General features: G+C 49.1%; 1 protein-coding gene across 2 annotated transcripts in view; it reads right to left on the bottom strand.

Annotated features, from left to right (window-relative positions):
* The window catches only part of lrguk (leucine-rich repeats and guanylate kinase domain containing), a 192,487-nt gene that overhangs the window by 119,444 nt on the left and 55,550 nt on the right, over positions 1-17,493 (bottom strand). For both annotated transcript variants that reach the window (XM_072471117.1, XM_072471118.1), the window contains one exon: positions 3,878-3,984. In XM_072471117.1, the coding sequence (XP_072327218.1) occupies positions 3,878-3,984 (107 nt within the window). The remainder of the gene's footprint in view (positions 1-3,877; positions 3,985-17,493) is intronic.

Genomic DNA, 17,493 nt, shown 5'->3' with positions numbered 1-17,493 from the left:
CAGTTATACTTGAGGAGAAACTAAGAAGTAAACCTCTAAAAGGCACTTGAATATGTGACCAACAAGTTAGATGTTCTGGCACTCACCATCTACATTGAGAATAGCCTCCAAAACAACCTGAAGACAGGCATAATGGTACTCCATTTCACAGCTGCTTACAATACACTATGGAACACTGGCACACTATGGAACACTGGTCTGCTCTTAAAGCTATCAAGAATGCTTCCAACAGTTTGCAAACACAGGCCAACTAACTACCACTGGGCTCAATGCAAGTGTAATGATGACCTTGAAACCATTGTTGATTGTCATAAAAACCCAATCCATTCATTAATGTCCTTTAGGAAAGAAAATCTGCCATCCTTACCTGGTTAGGTCTAGATATGGTTGGCTCTCAAATGCCCTCTGAAATGGAGGGCTTTAAGGAATCGACAATAAATGTTGGCCCAGCCAGCAATGCCCACATCTCAAAAAAATGTTTTTTTTTTAAAGTCCTTTAGATCAAGGTACGGGAAACACAGGAAGTTACGAAGCAGTTCCTTATGACAAAACCCATCTGTTGAATGGTAGGCTTTGAACTACCATGGTGAGAGTAGTCCCTGCTAAATAGGTTCAGGATAGGCCAGAGCCCCTGTGCAGTCAACCTTCACCACTGGGACTTCAGTACAAACTCTTTATGCACTTGTGGAAAGACACAAACAATGCTGCACATTTCTGAGGAATGTCCCCTCTACAGGCTAAGTGGCAGACTAATCACCCTAAACTCGGCAAATGAGGAGGCTAGCGCTTGCCTTCAGGGATTTTCATTTGCTAAATAAATAATAAATAACCTGAGAAATGGTTGAGGACCAAGTAAATCTCGAATTAAGAGCCATAAAACATTTGGGCAATATATAACAGTTGACAGATCAGTCAGAGGTTAAAAATGCATTTTTTACTGTGCATTTGAGGCACTGGTAATTGTGTGCAGCTGGGAAAAGCAGCTATTTTGCAAAGAAGGCTAAACTGCTCATCTTTGAATGGATTGTCTGATGAGAACTTGGGAGAATAAAAAGCAATGGAATGAAGAACGAATAAATCAGTTGTTCTCTTTCTATAGCTTCAGACAGTAGTTAAGGTGGTTTGGGCTAAGGCATGTACTATAAATATGCCTTCACTGCTGTGGATGATCTCTCGAGAGGGAGAAACGCTTGGAATCAAGAATACCGAGGGGAAAATAGCTGTTGGCTAATCGTCACCAAATTATATGCATCACTCAAAAATCAATATTTCTAATACCACCGTGACATTGTATAGAAAACTACCTTGCTCAGGCAGCAAATATGCAAAATGTGTTGCAGAATGGTCAGTTCAAAATTTCTAAAGGAGTTTACAGTTTTTTTGGTAGGGTTCGTGGTGATCTTTGTGAGGGTTTTCCAGGATGGTAGACGTAGTGATCACAAAGATACACAAGCTCTTTTTAAAGAACTAAACTAACTTTATTTTAACACGACTAAATATGAGTTTGACACTTATCCAAATAGCTAACATATATATAAAAATTAAACTACACTCATTAACACTATCTATATCTATATCAGGGGCTGTTTAGCACAGGGCTAAGTCGCTGGCTTTGAAAGCTGACCAAGGCAGGCCAGCAGTATGGTTCAATTCCCATACCAGCCTCCCCGAACAGACGCTGGAATGTGGCAACTAGGGGCTTTTCACAGTATCTTCATTTGAAGCCTACTTGTGACAATAAACAATTTTCATTCATTATTAACTATAACTATTATATTTCAACTAACTCTGCAATACACTATGAATTGAATCTCCTAGAGATCCAACCTAATCCCCCCCAGAAGTCCAAGAGCCTCTGCAATATATAGCACTGTCCCATAGCTCCCTCTAGTGGCTAGGCTTAACATAACATTAACTCTTTACATGCTGTACATTTGTATAATGTCACAGGGGTTACAGAACCACGTCAGAATGGAGTTCCGAAACAAATGAGCCATTATCCAACTGAACAGTGAAACAGGCTGGGGGTGGGGGGAGTTGACTGAATGGCCTCCTCCAGTTCTTGTCTCCTGCACATCACCCAATCATAGTGATACAAATGCTGGGAATAATCAAACAAATATTGTTGATTAATCTTTTTAAAAACCCTGACCCCATTCCCCCCATTTCTACTCTCGGGCTGCAGATGACAGAGGCCATAGTCCCCTCATTTGAATATAATTTACATACATCTGCCCAATCCTCCCACTGTACTCCAAGTGGACTTCAGGCAGAAGTGCACCAGAAATCCTATGGAAATTCGGGACTTGACTTCAATTTGGCAATAATGAGCGAGAATATATACCCTGACTAGTTCTTAGCACAAATCTGTTTTTTCTTTGACAATGTTGGCTATCTGGTCATTCCTCACTGTGGGATCTTGCTGTGTGCAAATTGGCTGCCGCTTTCCTCATATTTAAACAGTGACTGCACTTGAAAAATGCTGGATGTCCCAACAGCACGAAAGCAGATATTAGAACACAATTTTATTTTTCTTTCTGAAATAGCCGGAAGGGTTTATGATAGTAAGGCACTCAATAAAAGGCTAATGGCAAGATATATACAGATAAAGAAGGTCCATGGCACATCTAAATTAATCTTCTGTTCCTTAAATGATTCTCCAATAATTAAAATATACAACCTTGAAGAGATGCCAATCACAACATCGGTGGAATGTAAAATGTTGGGAAATAAATCGTTGTGCTGAGAAACTCAGATCAGGCAATGAAATGTTAAAGTCGACACTCATCGTCAGGAAGTCCACAAGGACCGTAATCGTCCGGCTGCGTTGCGCTTGAATGGGAGGGCGACATGACCAGTAGATGCCGGGAGAGGCCACCCGCGGGAGTCCCCACAACCAGTACACCTCGCAAGATCTACCCAGGTCTCGCGAGGCGTTGCAATCAGGATCCCGCCCACAATGGGTGGGACCAAACCTCACACACCTAAGTAAGTTTAAAACCCACTTAGGCGTGCTGACCCGGGATCTACCAGCTACCGGCATCTACCCATCTCCCACGGAAACCCCAGCCCGGCATCGTTCAGGAAATGCCATCCGGGGGTTTCCCGGTCCATGGGAGGTCAGGGAGAGGGTAGGATAGCCCCTGGCCCTCCCTGTTGAATACGGGCACCTTGGCACTGACAAGCTGGCACCTTGGCACTACTGCCCTGGCACTGCCAATGTTTCAGGCTGACACTGCAAAGCCAGCAGGAACATTGCCAGGGTGCCATGGTGGCACGGCGAAGGATCAGGGTCTGAGCAGGGCCATACCCATAAAAGGAGGGTGGATGGGGGGTATGAAGAGTAGTGGAGATGGATGGGGGTGGGTATGAAGGGTAGGGGAGGTGCAGGACGAGTATGAAGGGGCCTCCAGAAGGTTGGGGGAAGGCCTGAAAATGGGGGGGCCCTCAGCGACTCCGCAGTAGGGTAATGCCCATGTGTGTGGGCATGCGACATTGCCCATGGGTGGGGTTTGTGGGGTATCCTCAAGCCCACTTAAAGATCAGGGCAGCCTTTCAAACATTGCTGCAAATGACACTTAAAAACCTTTGCGTTAGATCACGTCCAAGGTCCTCAACAATGCTGAATCAGACAAATCAGACTTGTTCAAAAGCCTTGTTACATTCATTGAGAACAATTCACCAAAATGTAATAATCCAAAATGCTTCATAAAAACAAAATGGGGCACCAAATGAAAGTGGAGAAGGTATTCCAATCAGCAAAAGCATTACAAGTTCAGACAACTTCAAATTCCTGCCCTCAGGCATAAGATTTTGCAATGTTTAAGCACCCTCTACAGGTGAAGAATACATTTTCAGTCAAGGACATTATATGTACCTGTCATAGATCTTCTGGTGCTGCTGAAAACCATACATTATATGGGTCATGTGATCGCTGGCAGCTACCACTTCAGCTGGAGGATTATATTTATTGATTGCCAGAACCTGGGAAAGAAAGAGTGGATGTAAATATATTTTTCATAATTCATAATTTCATAATGCTGTGCCATCAAGAGAGGCAGAATTATTCTTCTTAGCTTATGTATAAACTATTAGTACCATTCTCCCCCAATAAGGCAAGGCTGTTCAGTCTATCTTTAATGTAAAAAAACATTAAGAAAACAAAATAAAAATATTCTGTGTGAAATCTGAGCCTTTGCACCGTTGCTCCTTGTGCACATCCCAGCATGATTTCCTGAAATGTATGGTGATGGGCGAGTTATGCCTTTTTATCAGTGTGTGCACAGAAAGTTTACTCTTTTCTATAAAAGTATTTTGCTACCTGCTTAAAGTTGACTAAACACGTCTCTCTGGCCTCTACTGCCATTAAGGGCAATATCATGGGGACAGCAACATCTCCAAGGCACACACCATCTTCTAACATACGTCATCACCATTCCTCCACCATCACTGGGACAGGATCCTGGAATATCACCTAAGACCACTGTGGCACATCATATCCCCACACACTGATTTTGTTTGAGGAGAAGGCCCGAAGGTATAGGAGCAGAATTAGGACATTCGGCCCATTGAGTCTGCTCTGCCATTCGATCATGGCTGATATGTTCCTCATCCCCATAACCCCTGATCCCCTTATTAATCAAGAAATCCCCTTTTAATCAAGAACACCAGATTTGTGTTTGAGGTGCTGTTACCGACAGGCTGCAGACCAAGAGCTGGAAGGTGGAATTAGACAGAATAGTTCTTTCTTAGAACATAAAAACTAGGAGCAGGAGAAGGCAATTTAGCCTCTCGAGCCTGCTCCACCATTCAATACGATCATGGCGGAACTCATCATGGCCTCAACTCCACTGTCCTGCCCATTCTCTGTAACCCATTACCAATTAAATATCTGTCTAACTCCTTAAACTTACTCACTGTCCCAGCATTTACTGCACTCTGGGTAGCAAATTCCACAGATTCATGACTCTTTGGGAGAAGTAGTTTCTCCTCATCTCTGTTTTACATTTGCTACCCCTTATCCTGAGACTATGACTGGTAGGGGCTGGTTTAGCATAAGGCTAAATCTCTGGCTGTGAAAGCAGACCAAGGCAGGCCAGCAGCACGGTTCAATTCCCGTACCAGCTGTCATAATATACACCAGTATATTATGGTGCAGACACACAGAGACACAGATGGACATGCAGTGAGACCAATTAGCATACACAACACCGCAGCCAATCACCAGTGAGAGCACATGCACTATAAAGACAGGGGACAGGAGAGTTCCCGCTCATTCTAGTAGCAGCCAGCTCGGAGCACAGAGCTCACAGCCTGAAACACAGACATTCACCATGTGCTGAGTGCATCACCTGGTTAGGACTAGGCAAGGGTCAACAGTCACCCCCCCGAACAGGTGCCGGAATGTGGCGATTTGGGGCTTTTCACAGTAACTTCATTTGAAGCCTACTTGTGACAATAAGCCATTTTCATTTTCATTTCATTTTCATGACCTCTCATTCTAGAGGAAGCATCTGCTCCATGTCTAGTTTATCCATACCTTTTATCATCTTATATACCTCAATTTGATCTCCCCTCATTCTTCTAAATTCTTGAGAGCATAGGCCTACACTGCTCAATTTCTCTTCATGAGACAAACCCCTCATCTCTGGAATCAACCTAGTGAACCTCCTCAGAACTGCCTCCAATGCCACTACATCTTTCCTTAAATAAGGGGTCCAAAACTGTGCACAATACTCCAGGTGCGGTCTCACCAATGCCTTGTGCAGTTGCAATAGCACTTGCTTACCTTTGTACTCTATTCCTTTAGCGATAAATGCCAACATTCCATTTTCTTTCTTTATTACCTGCTGTAGCTGCTTTCTAGTTTTCTGCGGCTCATGCAGGAGGATACCCAGATCCCTCTGTACCGGAGCACCCTGAAGTCTGTCCCCACCAAGTTACATTTCCATTTTTCCGATCAAAGTGGATGACCTCTCACTTATCCACGTTAAACTCCGTCTGCCATTTTTGCCCACTCTCCTAACCTATCTCTATCTATTTGTAAGGTTCTTATTTCCTGCTAGCAACTTACTGACCCACCTATTTTAGTGTCATCTGCAAATTTGGCTGTAGAACCTTCTATCCTGTATCCATATAGATTGTAAACAGTTGGAGCCCAAGGACGAAACCCTGTGGCACCCCACTAGTTAGATCTAGCCATCCGGAAAAAGACCCATTTATTCCGATTCTCTGTCTTCTGTCCATCAGCCAGTCATCTATCCAGCTAATAAATTACCCCATACCTTGTGATGTAACTTTGTGTATTAACCTTCTGTACGGCACCTTATCAAATGCCTTCTGGAAACCCAGATATACTGGGCGAGATTCTCCGCTGACTGAAGCCGTAATTGGGAAACGCGTTTGGGCGGAGAATCGGTTCCAATGCTGAAACCGCGGCGGGCGCTGATTTGACGCCAAATCACAATCCTTTGTCACCTCAACAGCGGTGTCTATGCGGTGCAGAACACACATACAGTAAACACCGTTTGCATGCTATTAGCAGACCTGACCCGGTAGTCTCTGGGACCTCGGTGATTCTCCACGTCTGATGGGCTGAATTCCCAGCGGTGCGGTTCACTTCGGTTTTTTAAAATCGGGAAACTGGCTTTGTGGCTGATGAGGGACAGAGAGGGGAGAAAGGACACACAGGTGCGACCGTGGGCTGCCGGGCCACACACTGACTGGACTCTCTGGGGTGAGGGGGGGGCGGAATTGCAGAGTGGCCAGGGTGAACCCCCCACGGGACTGGGGTGGTGCCCAGGCACGGACCGCCATTGCAGCAACCTGCAAGGCAGCCAGCTTGCTGCGCACCCCAGTGACCACCACCGGAGACCCGCTACAATGACGCCCAAGCAGTGCTTCAGCCTCCTGAAGATGAGGTTCAGATGACTGGACTGCTCTAGAGGGGCCCTCCGTTTTGATGCTAAAAGGGTCGCCCCTATCATAGTGGCCTGCTGCGTTCTCCACAACATTGCTCAGCAGAGGGCAACGTTCTGGAGAAGGAGGAGGCTGAATACCAGGCCTCTTCCAACAAGGAGAATGCAGGGGAGGGGAGGACATGGGGCCCGGGCAGGCATGGGAGGCCGCATGACATGTGCGCCTGGGCCAATGCGTAAGGGACGCTCAAATCATCTCCTGGTTCACTGACTTGGAGGGGGGACTAGCCAGGGGCATGGACACCCTATCCCACCCCTCTCCCCCACCCGCAGCCACACATACATACACACCCCCGTGATACATACCTGCTGCACTATGGGGTGTGGGCTCTGGGTTGGCACTAACACTGGTCCATGGAATGGGGAATGATGACAACCCGCTCTGCGATGAGCTCTGGTGCTCCGCCTGGTTTGACAGCGGCTGATTCCTTCCCGATAGCACCACTGTCCACCTGGGTGATCCCTGTATGCGAGCTGGCCATTCCATCACACGGTGTCATCGAATCCCTGGGATGACCGGGGTGTGTGGAATGGGGTTAGTGCCAGGGGCATCCGCACCCTGGCTGCCCTGAGGAGGTCGTGCAGTGTTTTCCGGCACTGCTGGGCGGTCCGGATGGTGTTACTGGTGGCGCTCACCACCTTTGCCACCTGCGTCCAGGCACGGCAAATGGCGGTGGCTGGCAATCTCCATTCCGGGCTGGAGTACAGGGTCAACCGCCTCTCCTCCACCGCGTCCAGGAGGGTCTCCAGCTTGGCGTCGGTGAAGCGTGGTGCCGCGAGTCTTGCTGTCACCTTGTTGGCTGAGATGGTGTGTGTGTGAGGAGTGAAGTATGTATACACGGCTGCAGCTCGTCAGCCTCCTGAGTGTCAATCGCTGAACCGGCGAATCCTGCACCGTTTCTCAATGGAATCGATTGTGTTCCAAGTGACGCCGGTGCTAGCCCCGCAACGGTCGCTGAATTGGTCCAAGTGCGACGCCAGTTTTGCTGTCATGGAAATCCACGAATGCTGCGCTGGCATCAACACTTAGGGCTGGATTCTCAAATTGCCGACGCCAAAATCGCGTTCGGCAATTGACCGTAGAATCTGTTTTTACGTCAAAATCGGGGGGGGGGGGGGGTGCTATTTTTCAGATGCTCCGCCCCCTCAAAATCTGCATAATCGCTGAGTGCGATGTCACCTGAAGCACTCTCCCGATGCTCCACCCCTGATGGGTCGACTTCCTGATGGCATATGTCGCGTATCCTCTCAGTTTTCGGGGACCTCGCGTGGCGTTTGCAAATTGTTTCCAACTTGGCATGTTACATCTTCGAAGAACTCTAGCAAATTAGTCAAACATGAATTACCATTCATAAATCCATGCTGACTAATGGATAGCATTTTGACATTCCAAATGACATTCGGACAGCGCGGTAGCATAGTGGTTAGCACAATTGCTTCACAGCTCCAGGGTCCCAGGTTTGATTCCCGGCTTGGGTCACTGTCTGTGCGGAGTCTGCACGCTCTCCCAGTTTCTGCGTGGGTTTCCTCCGGGTGCTCCAGTTTCCTCCCACAGTCCAAAGATGTGCAGGTTAGGTGGATTGGCCATGCTAAATTGCCCTTAGTGTCCAAAACGGTTGGGTGGGATTACTGGGTTATGGGGCTAGGTGGAGTTGTGGGCTTGGGTAGGATGCTCTTTCCAAGAGCCGGTGCAAATTCGATGGGCCGAATGGCCTCCTTCTGCACTGTAAATTCCATGATTTTACGATTCTATGAAATGTCCTGATACTGGATTCTATCAATTTCCCAGAAGACCTATCACCACCTTCTCAGAGAAGATAGGGACCAGTAATAAATGCAGCCTTGCCAGCACCACTCATATCCCAAGAACAAACAAAAAGAGCCACATTCATATGCATCACATCCAATCAATATTATCAATGTATTCTATATATGATATGCAGAAAATTACATTGGGACGTATCTTAACCTGGAGCTTATGTCCAATAGGAAGTTACTCCAATAAGTTGATTTCCTGTCAAGCAGAGGCAGCAGAAGGCCATGGCTACTTTAGCAGCTTCAATTCTTGCCTAGAACTGAATTTCGCTGCAGCACGATAGCATAGACTTGATGGGCGGTAGGGCCTCCTTCTGTGCTGAAATGACTCATTGGGCTAGATTTTTACTCCAAGGATAGGGACAGAACTCGGGAATAGAATCCCTCCTGGGGGAAACAGTCACTGTCAGGGATTTTCACAAGAGTGTCCCCTATTTTAGTGATCAGGTTCGCTGCCTAGTTAAGGGTGGCGGACAGGCTATTGAAGCTGGAGGGCCAATCAGAGGCCTTCCAGCTTAAGAGCAGGTTGTAACGGTAAGTAACAGAGAGCATGCTTCAAAATAGAAGTGCCTCTCTCCAAATGTTTTAAAATCTTTAATTAAAAACACTACAGCAGCCTGGCTACTGCTGTGGGGGAATCCCTCTTCAGGGTGGCCTGTGGCTGCACGCACACCTAGGCAAGCAGAAAGGGGCTTTTGACTTGCCTAGAATGTGAATTCCTCAGCCTGCTGCGAGTCTTCAGACACCTAAACAGACCCTTGCTAGGATGAGAAACTGGGTACCAACTGGAAAATCCTACTTTAATTGACCTTAATACAGCCCAAATTGGCTACCTGTTGCATTGAGGCAGGTTCCATACAAGCATAGATTGCATCAGTTCACAGACTCCCAAGATGCCGGCCTTTTTTTGCAGCCATGTGGAGCCAGTGGACCATGAGTATATAAGTTGTCATAAACTACACCCTCTTTTTAGTTTTTTGAAAAATATTTTATTACATTTTTGTTTGCACTTCAATCCCACGCTCCTGATCTATGGGCACCCAGTGTGGCGAGGGAGGAGGACCTCCTCATGAACTCCTGGGCCTGGCCAAACTTGCCATAAACAGGTCCAGCAGCGGGCAACCAAGAGGGGTCGTTCCACTCGACTGTCTGCCCCTCGACCATAGCTACATTTGCGGCTGGGTATTCCTGGAGAGGGAGTGTGCAAAGTCCATGGGTGCCATCGAGGCCTTCCTTGCTGGGTGGGCTTCACAGGCTCTGGGGGCTTTATTGACCATTTTAATCACATTCTGGTTTGATGTTTTAAGCATCATTTGCAATTTGTTTAAGGCAGTATCCCTTTAAGGGCCTGCCCCTTTTACTTTGTCCTTTAGTTTATTTGATCGAGTTTAATTGATTGCCATCAAAATAGTTGGAGTCAGGTAGCCTTGCTGCCACTGAACCCACCTCTACAAAAATAGGTGGTGCAAGGAAAGTAGCTTGCCAGTCACCACCAGTATTTTCAAGGCCCTCGCTGCTGCCAGTCTTGACCCTAGCATGGCCCGGGAAATCAACCTCATAACTTTATAAGACGTGTTGATATGGGTAAATACTCGAGGATTGCTGAGGAAAAGGGACATGCTGTCTAAGCTTTTTTGTCTTGCACTCATCAGATTGCAAGATTACCAAGTAAAGGAAACAACAATTTATACTGCATGAGAAGAGAGTGCTGATTAGTTAGCAAGTGGACTCTAGTTGGCACAGCCATCACCGTGGGGAATGAACTGCAGAATGGCTGTCCCCCCCGTTTTTGTTTAGAGGAAAAAGATGCAAGGCGTGGACATGCTCCTTCAGTCTGTAAAGGACAATGCCCCATGTGTGAATACATGTGGCCAACCTGCGAGCCGACTGTTAATTGGGATTTTAAATGCCCCCACACCTTGAAGCCCACCAGCGGGGAGCATAAAATCCAGCCCAAAGTGACCCATTTGAGATCACAGTTATACATTTACAGTGCAGATGTTTTCAGATAGCAATCCAATTCCCTTTTGAATACCTCGATCAAACCTGTATCCACCACCCTCTCAGGAAGTTTGTGCTCGATTCCAACCACCCTCTGGGTGAAAATGTTTATCCTCACATCGCTTTTACTCCTTTTGCCAATTATTTTGAATCTGTGCCCTCTAGTTCTTGATGCTCTCCAGAGAGAAATGTTTCTCACTATTTACCCTGTTCGTATCCCCGAGGACCTTGAATATTAAGTGTCCTCTCAGCCTTATTTTCTTCAAGGAAACAGTAGCAACCTCTCCAATCTATCCTCATAGATACAGGTCTTTATCCCTGGAATCATTCTTGTGAATCTTCTTCGTACTCTCCACAATGCCTTCACATCCTTCCTCACGTAAGGTGCTCAGAACTGGATGCAGTGCTCCAGATAAGACCTAACAGAGTTTTTCAAACTCAGGGTTGCGGGCGGGTCGTGGAGAGATAGGTTGTGGCATTCCCAATTGCGAGAAGAAATCCCAACGGCTGCGACCGGCTTTTAAGAATGCCGGTCACGGGCAATCCCTGATTGGTTGCAGCGTTTGAGGGGGCGGGGCAGTGCAAGGCTGGGCTGTGTAGTCACCGAGCATGCGCGGGGTGGGGGGGGGGGGGGGGGGGGGTGGGAGGGACCGGGGCTGACGGGCGTCCACGCGGGTATGTGATTCTAAGAGTGGTGGCCCCAGCTTGGAGCTCCATGCTGCTTAGTTCGTCCCCCACCACCAATTGGTAGTATGTCACGTGCGGCTCCGTGGTCAAGCTGTTCAACAGCCGGCACAACGTCCGCTTGCATTCCCGTGACATGAAGTACTGGTCGGGACGTGGTCTGTGACTGGGGTGGGTGCAGCTACTGGACAGTGAGAGGGAAGCTAGGCCAGGTTTATCGCCGAGGATTACTGATCAAACGAGGCCAGTCAATACGGCTGACATTTGTCAACACTGGCAGAAACCTACGGTCATCACTTTCTGTCCACTCTCTGGAGACCAGGAAGTAAGTGTTTTTGGTGAGAATGGAGAAGGAGATTACTTGGATGTTTGGATAGTGCAATGCACTGGAACCAGTAAGAAATATTGTGACATTGTGTTTGACAAGTTACTTCATCTTGTCTAAAGTCATAGTTTGTCAAGTAAAATCAAGCTTGTACTTTTTCTATACTTGCTTAAAATTCTAAAGGAATAGGAATACATTTTAAATAAATTCTGTGTGTAAATGTAAGATATGCATGTTCAACGGAAATGGTTTTAACTTTCAGTAATAAAAAGTCATAAACTTGGAAAAATCAGGTATTGGAAATAAAGTTTCAAAGTAAAAAAAAAAAACTTTAAATATGAACGATCGAGTCTTTCCACCAGAGGCAGAGGCAGAGGGAAGGTCAAGCTCCCAGCACATACACTGACGCAACGCTCCCTGCACATCCATGCTTTGGGTGCAAAATCATGGAGGAGAGCTTTCTCCATTTTATAGCTGCCGGCAAACAAGCAACAGGACTCTGAAGAAGGATCGTTTTGTAATAAGGAAGAGAGGGCCAGAGACATAAATGGACCAGGATCTCTCAATTGAATCTCCTGGAGAGAGCTTCGAAGGAGAGTCCATGGCAGGACAAAGCAGTGCTGGTGTAAGCTGTATCCAGAGCTCCAGGGCCTCTGGCAAACAAAAAATGAAGAAACTGAAATCGTGAACAAAAAAGGAGAAAGATGATTTCTTGAGGTGTGGCTTTAATTGTGCCAATGCAAATCAGGATGAAAGCCCATGAATGTTGTATGCAGGGATGTACTGGCAAATGAAAGGTTAAAACCCTCCAATCTTTAAAGGCATTTGAAGACTGAGCATGCGAGTTTGAGGTCAAACCTCTTGATTTTTTTCAAAGGATGCAGCGAGAACTTAAATCAGTTGAAGTCCTTCACAGAAATGTAACACTGAATGACGAACCAAGTGAGATTGTGAGGACTGATGCACGATTAATAACCACTAAAGCGAGGTTGTAGTCCAACTGAAGGCTTTAATAAACTAGATGTTTCCCCCAGCAGCTCAGGTACAGAATGAAGGCTGCTGGGGCGGCACGGGCTCTGATACTCCGCCTTGCAGGGCAGAGCTACCATACAGCTTGACCAATAGGAAACATACAATATCTACCAATGGTGTTCCAGCATTACCAGGTACCGTAATACCTCTACACAGACGACCACATTCACCCCCTGTTAAAAAAAGAGTCCGGCGGGGGTGATGGCCTGATATTACAACATGGTAACGTGGTAGAAATTATAGTTATGGAGGTACCGGAATACCTCCATACAGCGTTTTGTAACTATTTACAATTCTATTTACTATTTACAATTTATGATTCATAATTAATTATACACTTTAAAATGAAGCAATCAGTCGATTGGGGCCCTGGTCGTCCTCTGTGATCGTCGAAGCTTCGGTGGTGACTCCGGTGGAGGCTCGGGCGTCTGTGACTCCGGGGGCGTGGCCTCGATCCCTGTGGCAGCTTCGACACCCCTCGACGGCGCTGGTGGGGAAAACAGTTGACCTGGGAAGGGAGCGTCTGCGGGGTGCGTCGGTGGGTGGGGGGGACCTAGACGGGGCCGGCGGTAGGACCGATCCTCCTGTAAGGTACACTGGTGGGAGGGAGGGTGGGACTGGTGGCTGGGGTGTGCGTGGGGCTCCAGCGGGCGGCAGGTCTCGTAGGGAGACCGTATCTTGTCGGCCGTCGGGGTACGCCACGTAGGCGTACTGGGGGTTAGCGTGGAGAAGATGGACCCTCTCGACCAACGGGTCCGACTTGTGCGCCCGCACGTGTTTTCGGAGCAGGATGGGTCCGGGAGCTGCCAGCCAGGTCGGGAGCGAGGTCCCAGAGGAGGACTTCCTGGGGAAGACGGGGAGACTTTTGTGAGGTGTTTGGTTGGTTGTGGTACAAAGCAGTGACCGGATGGAGTGGAGGGCATCCGGGAGGACTTCCTGCCAGCAGGAGACCGTGAGATTCCTGGACCGTAGGGCCAGTAGGACGGTCTTCCAGACCGTTCCGTTCTCCCTCTCTACCTGTCCATTACCCCGGGAGTTGTAACTGATCATCCTGCTCGAGGCGATGCCCTTTCTGAGCAGGAATTGATGCAGTTCGTCGCTCATAAAGGAGGACCCCCTATCACTATGTATGTAAGCGGGGAACCCGAACAGTGCAAAGATGCTATGGAGGGCCTTGATGACGGTGGTTGTGGTCATGTCGGGGCAGGGGATGGCAAATGGGAACCGGGAGCACTCATCAATCACGTTCAGGAAGTATGTGTTGCAGACGGTGGAGGGGAGGGGGCCTTTGAAGTCCATGCTGAGGCGTTCAAAGGGATGGAAGCCTTTATCAGGTGCGCTTTCTCTGGCCGGTAGAAGTGCGGTTTGCACTCCGCGCAGATTTGGCAGTCCCTGGTGGCTGTCCTGACCTCCTCGATGGAATAGGGCAGGTTGCGGGTCTTGATAAAGTGGAAAAAGCGAGTGACCCCCGGGTGGCAGAGGTCATCGTGGAGGGCTCGGAGGCGGTCCACTTGTGCGTTGGCACATGTGCCGCGGGACAGGGCATCGGACGGCTTGTTTAGCTTCCCGGGACGATACAAGATCTCGTAGTTGTAGGTGGAGAGTTCGATCGTCCACCACAAGATCTTATCGTTTTTTATCTTGCCCCGCTGTGCATTATCGAACATGAAAGCAACCGACCATTGGTCAGTGAGGAGAGTGAATCTCCTGCCGGCCAGGTAATGCTTCCAATGTCGCACAGCTTCTACTATGGCCTGGGCCTCCTTTTCGACTGAGGAGTGGTGGATTTCGGAAGCATGGAGGGTACGTGAGAAGAAGGCCACGGGTCTGCCCGCTTAGTTCAGGGTGGCTGCCAGAGCTACGAGTCGCTCTCGCCTGGAAGGGGAGGGTCTCGTCGATGGCGTGCATCGTGGCCTTTGCAATGTCTGCTTTGATGCGGCTGAAGGCCTGCCGGGCCTCTATCGACAGGGCAAAAGCTGTGGATTGGATCAGGGGACGGGCCTTGTCCACATAGTTGGGGACCCACTGGGCATAGTAAGAGAAAAACCCTAGTCAGCGCTGCAGGGCCTTGGAGCAGTGAGGGAGGGGGAACTCCACAAGGGGGCGCATGCGTTCAGGGTCGGGGCCTATAACTCCATTTCGTACTACGTAGCCGAGGATGGCTAGGCAGAGGGTGCTAAACACGCATTTATCCTTGTTGTATGTGAGGTTAAGGATTTCTGCGGTCTGGAGGAATTTTCGGAGGTTGGTGTCGTGGTCCTGCTGATCGTGGCCGCAGATGGTGACATTATCGAGATACGGGAATGTTGCCCGTAAACCTTACCCGTCAGCTATTCGGTCCATCTCACGCTCGAAGACTGAGACCCCGTTGGTGATGCCGAAGGGAACCCTTAAGAAGTGATAGAGCCGCCCATCTGCCTCAAAGGCAGTGTATATGCGGTCACTAGTGCGGATGGAGAGCTGGTGGTAGGCGGACTTAAGATCCACCCTGGAGAAGACCTTGTAATGCACAATCCTGTTTACCAGGTCGGATATGCGGGGGAGAGGGTCCACGTCCAGCTGCGTAAACCTGTTGATGGTCTGACTGCAGTTGATGACCATCCGATGCTTCTCCCCGTTCTTTACCACCACTACTTGAGCTCTCCAAGGACTGTTGCTAGCTTCAATGACTCCTTCCCTCAGTAGCCTTTGGACCTCTGACCTAATAAAGATCCGATCCTGGGCACGGTAGCGTCTGCTCCTGGTGGCGACGGGTTTGCAATCCGGGGTGAGGTTCGCAAACAGGGAAAGCGGGTCGACCTTGAGGGTCGCGAGGCCGCAGGCAGTGAGGGGGGGGGGGGCGGTATAGGGCTGCCGAATTTGAAAGTTAGACTTTGGAGATTACACTGGAAGTCTAAACCTAGGAATGTGGCCGTGCAGAGGTGGGGAAGGACGTAGAGCCGGTAATTTTTAAACTCCCTTCCCTGGACTGTGAGGTTTGCTACACAAAACTCCTTATCTCTACTGAGTGGGAACCGGAGACCAGGGAGATTTTTTGATTAACGGGGTGGACGAGGAGAGAACAGCGTCTTACCGTGTCGGGGTGTATGAAGCTCTCCGTGCTCCAAGAGTCGATTAAGCAGGATGTCTCGTGCCCGTTGATTAATACTGTTGTTGTAGCAGTTGAGAGTGTTCGAGGCCGGGACTGAACCAGGGTCACCGAGGCTAATCTCAGCAGTTGAGTGTTCTCTTCGGGCGGTGTGCGGTCAGCCAAGCTGGGGTCCTGGAAGTCCATCCAAGATAGCGGCTCCCATTGGTCGCACGTGGCTGGGGGTGCACAAAATGGCGCCGCCGATCCATCAAACGTGGCGTCCGCGGGACAAGATGGCAGCGCCCAAGGGATGCACGTGGCCCTGGAGTAGGAAGATGGCGGCGCCCGCTGGCCGCACGGGAATCATGGAGAGGTTTGTGGTGGCGGGCCTGGCATACCACCACAAAGTGGCCCTTTTTACCGCATCCCTTGCAGGTGGATGCGCGGGCCGGGCAGCGCTGCTGGGGGTGCTTGGCCTGGCCGCAAAAGTAGCAGCGGGGCCCCCAGGGGTTGCCAGGCCACCTTGCAGACAAGTTTGTGGGGGGATGGGGGGATGTCTCAGGGTCAGCTGCGGAGAGATTCCACGCTGCCAAGGGGACTGCTGCGCCGTCGGGAACATAAGCGCGGGCGTTTCTGGAGGCCACATCCAGGGAGCCTGCAAGGGCCCGTGCTTCCTTGAGGCCTAGGGTGTCTTTTTCCAGCAATCACTGGCGGATTTGGGAGGACAGCATACCTGCCACGAAAGTGTCCCGGATCAAGAGTTCTTTGTGGTCGCTCGCCGAAACCTGCGGGCAGCTGCAGTTTCTCCCCAACACCAGGAGCGCACGGCAGAATTCTTCCAGTGATTCCCCAGGGATTTGTCGCGTCGTTGCTAGCAGATGTCGGGCGTAGACCTGGTTTACCGGGTGAATATAATGTTCTTTTAGCAGCTCTATTGCTGCATCGAAGTCTTCCACGTCCTCGATGAGGGTGTAAATTTCCGGGTTCATCCTCGAGTGCAGGACTTGCATTTTCTGTTCTTCGGTGGGTGTGTTTTCGGCCGTTCCAAGATATCCTTTAAAACACGCCAGCCAGTGCTTGAAGATTGCCGCTGAGTTCGCTGCGTGGGGGCTGAGTTGCAGACACTCCGGCTTGATTCGGAGCTCCATCCTTTTAAATCTAGCTTATTAAATTGATGCACGATCAATGACCACTAGAGCGAGGTTGTAGTCCAACTGAAGGCTTTAATAAGCTAGATGTTTCCCCCAGCAGCTCAGGTACAGAATGAAGGCTGCTGGGGCGGCACAAGCTCTTATACCCCGCCTTGCAGGGCGGAGCTACCATACAGCTTGACCAATAGGAAACATACAATATCTACCAATGGTGTTCCAGCATTACCAGGTACCGTAATACCTCCAGACAGACTACCACAAGGACCAAGCAGGCTCCCCTGCCGCATTAATGGTAAGCAATAATGGTGTGTTACGAAGGTCAGCTGGCGTGGGTCGCTAAGGTCCGCCGGTATGGGTACCAAAGGTCCGCCGGTTGGGAAAAGTCCCCGGAAAAAAAGTTTGAAAAACACTTGTCTAACAGACGCTTTATACAAATTC

This window comes from Scyliorhinus torazame, chromosome 13 (genome assembly GCF_047496885.1).
Source record: "Scyliorhinus torazame isolate Kashiwa2021f chromosome 13, sScyTor2.1, whole genome shotgun sequence".
Lineage (NCBI taxonomy): Eukaryota > Metazoa > Chordata > Chondrichthyes > Carcharhiniformes > Scyliorhinidae > Scyliorhinus > Scyliorhinus torazame.
The sequence above is the reverse complement of the archived record's forward strand: the minus strand, read 5'-3'. Positions and strand labels throughout refer to the sequence as shown.